Source organism: Fulmarus glacialis, unplaced genomic scaffold, assembly GCF_000690835.1.
Source record: "Fulmarus glacialis isolate BGI_N327 unplaced genomic scaffold, ASM69083v1 scaffold29562, whole genome shotgun sequence".
NCBI lineage: Eukaryota > Metazoa > Chordata > Aves > Procellariiformes > Procellariidae > Fulmarus > Fulmarus glacialis.
The window spans coordinates 7,515-11,974 of record NW_009198899.1 but is presented as its reverse complement, the minus strand read 5'-3'; the positions used below and the strand labels follow the sequence as shown (position 1 = coordinate 11,974).

At 38.5% G+C, this 4,460-nt stretch overlaps 1 protein-coding gene across 1 annotated transcript; it reads left to right on the top strand.

Moving 5' to 3' along the window:
* Positions 1-1,512: 1,512 nt before the first annotated feature.
* Positions 1,513-2,802, top strand: LOC104073348 (excitatory amino acid transporter 5-like; the record flags this gene model as incomplete). The annotated part of the gene is made up of 2 exons (XM_009573068.1): positions 1,513-1,653; positions 2,723-2,802. Coding segments are annotated over exons 1-2 (221 nt in total), but the record flags the coding sequence as incomplete, so codon positions are not given.
* Positions 2,803-4,460: the final 1,658 nt, after the last annotated feature.

Here is a 4,460-nt window from a genome sequence, read left to right as displayed (position 1 = left end):
GGATCAGTCAAAGGGCGGCCAGGCCCCGCCGCACGGAGGGGTTCCCCCAGCCCTCTCCTGCCCGGGCGGGCCTCGGGCGGCGCCGGCTCCTCTGCCATGCACGGCCGTCCAGGGTGAAAAGTCCCAGCTGCAGAACTGAGGGTTGCAGCTGGCGTGGAGATCGACGTGATTTCATGAAGCATTTTTTAATTTATTTTATTTATTATTTCATTTGGAAAGTATATTCGATGCATGCTATCGAGGTGGCAAAGTTATCTGGTATTAGAAAATGTCTGGAGTGGGATGGTGCAACATTAGTTCAGTCCTCTTCTACATATGCATTAATAAAATTTTCTGTGATCCTCTTGTTTTGAAGCACTCTTGTTCAGCATATAAACTCCACATATTTGTTCTCTTTTTTTTGTGTGTGTGTGTGTGTGTGTGTACACGTATGTCTTGCTGACCATACAGCATTCAGGTCCTGCCTCCGAAAAGAACAGTTCAATCTCTCGTGAGCTTTTTTACTCATGTGTGAACATGTAACAACAAATACTGTATTAAAGTATAAAATATAATGCTGTAATACACAATTTTGTTGTACTGATTGGAATATTTTCCATAAAAACACTGAATAATCTTAGAATAACCCAGAAACTACAGAAATGTTTCGGTAAGAAAGTGTGGCATGGTGAACAGTTACGGTGGTGTATTTTTATCAGATACTCACTAGCCTAAAAATCAGCGTTGGGATTGAATGCAGACACGGCAAAAGAAAGGAAAGCAATCCCTATGGCTTAGTCTGGTAATCCTCTGAAAGTAAATTGGCCCTACTCTAATCAACATAGTGATTGGAGAAAAAGTGAAATCACTTCACTTCCAAGATAATAAATGCCAAATGCCAGAAGGTGTCCTTGCGTGTTTCAATATACAGCTATTTTCTGCTCGATGCGTGTTTCTTATGCTACTCATTCAGCCTTTTTTTGCCATGAAAACAAAGCCTGCTTTAATTAATGAAGTTCAGGTTCACCTAGCTTGCCCTGTTGTGATAGTCCAGTTCAAAATGTTACCTGCTCTGCCCTTTAAAAAAACTGCAGTAATATAACTTTTACCCATTTAAATGCATGACTCGCACTGTTCCCTTTCTAGGTTTGGATGTCCAGACCCCAAACTGGGGAGACCGAGGAATGCACTCAAACACCGTCTTTCTCCCAGGAGTGTCACTTTTTTTTGAACCAGTCTTGTTTTAGAAATACTACTGCATTCTGTTCTAATTTTCCAGAGCCCCCTAATCTTCTTCCAGGCTCTTAATGATGTAGTCGATAATAGGATTGTTGGTATTAATTTGGAACAATAATGCCAGCTGTTTGCTTGGTGGCTATTGGCAGAGGGGTGACCTTGCAGGTCAGCTAAGCAGAACTGGAAGTGCTTTGATCTGATCTATACAGAGCTAGATCTGTCCACCCGAACAAGAGGAGCGAGTGAATTCTCTCTCCATGGGATGCTGATTCTTCTCCAAAGAGCAGGGAGGACAGCATGGCAGTGGCTTTTGATGCAATCCTCGCTCGGATCAAGGATGTTTGTAAAAGAAATGGTTTGCTCATTCTCTCGGTCTTGTCGGTCACCATTGGCTGTCTTCTCGGATTCTTCCTGAGGACAAGACGGCTCTCCCAGCAGGTATGTGTGGCATGGCAGTGTATCACTACAGAGAAAATATCGCACTTACGTAACAAAAGACATAGCAACTTGTGGAACTTCAGGATGGACTTTTCAAGATAAAAAGCACGTATGTGTGTTTGTTAAATTTGTTTAATTTCATTTGTTTGTTAACCTACACTGTTCTTTGGGTCTTTTCACACATTCTCAAACAATACGTTGGCAATACGTTGTCTTTAAGACACCTAGTAAGTCTAGCATAAGCACATTATAATGTTGCAAGTATGGATAATAATAGTGGGTGTTTAAGCTAGATGAAATGTAGCATCTAATACAGACCTGTTAAAAACTGGAAGTGCAAGATATTAATTGGATTTTATATTACTTTGGAACATGTATGTCTAAAGAAAACACTGGGAATATTTTTCATCATCAGTTGTACAGAGGTAGAGATGTTTATATTACACCAATGCTATTTTTTATTAATAAATTTGAGGTTTCCCATCATTAGCAGACCATGTTATAAAGTCACTTGGGGATTTCTCCTCCAGCTTACTTCAACTAAGCTCTTTGCAGGTACTAATTTTTTTCTGCTGTGTTAGACAGAATAGAGAGGGCAACATGCATCACTGAATGCATTGTTTGAGCACAAAATATAAATCTCAATTAAAAAATATGGCACTTAGTAAATGCGACTAAACTAAAACAATCCTATGTTCTGCTACTGCTAACCGCTGAGTGAACATCTTTTGTGGCAAAGAAGTAGCTTCATACACATCTAGCAAAACACACAAAATGCAGAATGACAAGATTATTCAGGGCAACCTATTAACAGTAATCCCCAAGAGATGGCATATTTAATTTTTGTCTTGCTTCGTAAAGGAACGATGTAGTGTGTTTTTGTTGAATTACAACACAATATGTAATCTACTTAATTTTAAAATGATCTTTTAAAGCCTACTATCTTTGCCACCTTGTATACCAAAGCTGCAGGTTTTACCAATGTTGTCTGAGCCACAGCTCTAGCAGGACTCATGAAGACAGATAGTCTTTATCTCAAAACAATAAGCATCTCTCCATGTATTTCTAGGAAATTAGTTATTTCCAGTTTCCTGGTGAGTTACTGATGAGGATGCTGAAAATGTTGATTCTCCCACTGGTTGTCTCAAGGTAAGTGAGGACAATGATTGTTCCAATAACTTTTGAAGTTTCCTAAATGAGACATGTCATCACCACTATTTTAGTTTTAAATGAATTAATGTCAAAGTGCCAGAAGCATGACTGACTACTGTACATTCCTATTTATAGTAGAGCTATGAACATGTTTTTTAATGGATAGCATCATTTCCACAATACCTCATATAGGTATTATTTGCTTAAAAACTAATGGGTTTTTTTAAATTGATGTTTTCTTCTTTCCTTGTAATGGGAGGACTTTTTCCTTCAAGCTAACTAGAATTTAAATATATGGAATAAATAACCCACCTTATCGAAAAGCCTACCTTAAATCTAAACAATTGAAACAATACACTATACAAATAAGATGAAAAAGCACAATTAATTTATAGTCTTCTGCAGTATTTTGAGATATGTAGTATGATGAATATTGGGAAAAAAAATGTGTCTCCAGTGAACTAATAATATATATGGAATATAATATTCCAGCATCAGCTGGAAGTGAAAGTGATTTCTTAGTACATTGAAGGCAGAACCTTTAATGGTGCCGTTTTATTAGTAGCAGTAGCAGTATTCATGATCTAGATCCAGGTACTGATGGATGGTGCATGGTAGCTGCCTTTGCAGTGGGCAGGCATAACTTAGGATAGCTTTTTCTCTCCTCTAAATTTGTCTTGTCTTCCAACTGACTACAATCACAAATACCAGTTGGATGGCCAAAAGCTCTCAGCCCAATGCTGACAGAAGAGATAAGAGAGAGAGATGGGGAGTAACAAAGCTAACTTCACCTAACCAGATCTGAGAAAAAAATCTTGCACTCTTTGGTGCCTTTCCTTGAAGCCTCAGCTTCTAGAACCGAATACATATGTCAAAACCTCATCTTCCATTTTAAGAAAAAAATAAGTTTCTAGGCTTCAGATCACTGAGAGTTGCTGAAAATAAACACAGCCCAGCACTAATTTTATTTTTAAGTCATCTACCTTTACATCTACCTTCTCATGGTTTTTCACAGAATGAAGCTGAGATATGGTGCTTCGTGCCTGAAACTGGCCGTATGACCATAGGCTCATACCTGGTTCTGTGCCATGTTGCCAGAGAACACCAAAACAAAACATGTTAAGAGATTTTTTTCAGAGGTGGAAGGAGAGTTTTCCAAGGAAAACAAGAATCTGACATGAGGAAGTGACGTAGTAAGGAGGACAGAAAAGGGTTGAAGCAAAATCACATGCCTTTCCCTAAAATGTGTAGCTCTTTAGATCCTCTTGTGTTTTTTAGAGATGTCAGGAGAAGCAACAGTACAGTAGGGAAGAGCTGCTCTGACACAGCCTGTGATAGCTCTAGGTTACCTACAGATGTGTCAGGAGTGAATCTCTGAGCTGCGCTGTTAGAACTTATGGAGTCTATCATCTGAGGAAGAAAGAGAACAAACTTTACAGATCTTCAAAGGGATTAAGTCTTCTTGCAAGACAGTATTTGTCTATCTCCCTGTATAACAAACTAACCATTACTTGTTATTCCATACCGAAATTTCAGGTTTCTGCAAGCAAAAAATACTGCAGATGTAATTACATTCTTGTACAGTCCTTTTTTTTTTTTTTTACAAGCACAGTATTTCCCACACATATATTTCACAAAATCAGTAAACCAGTGCT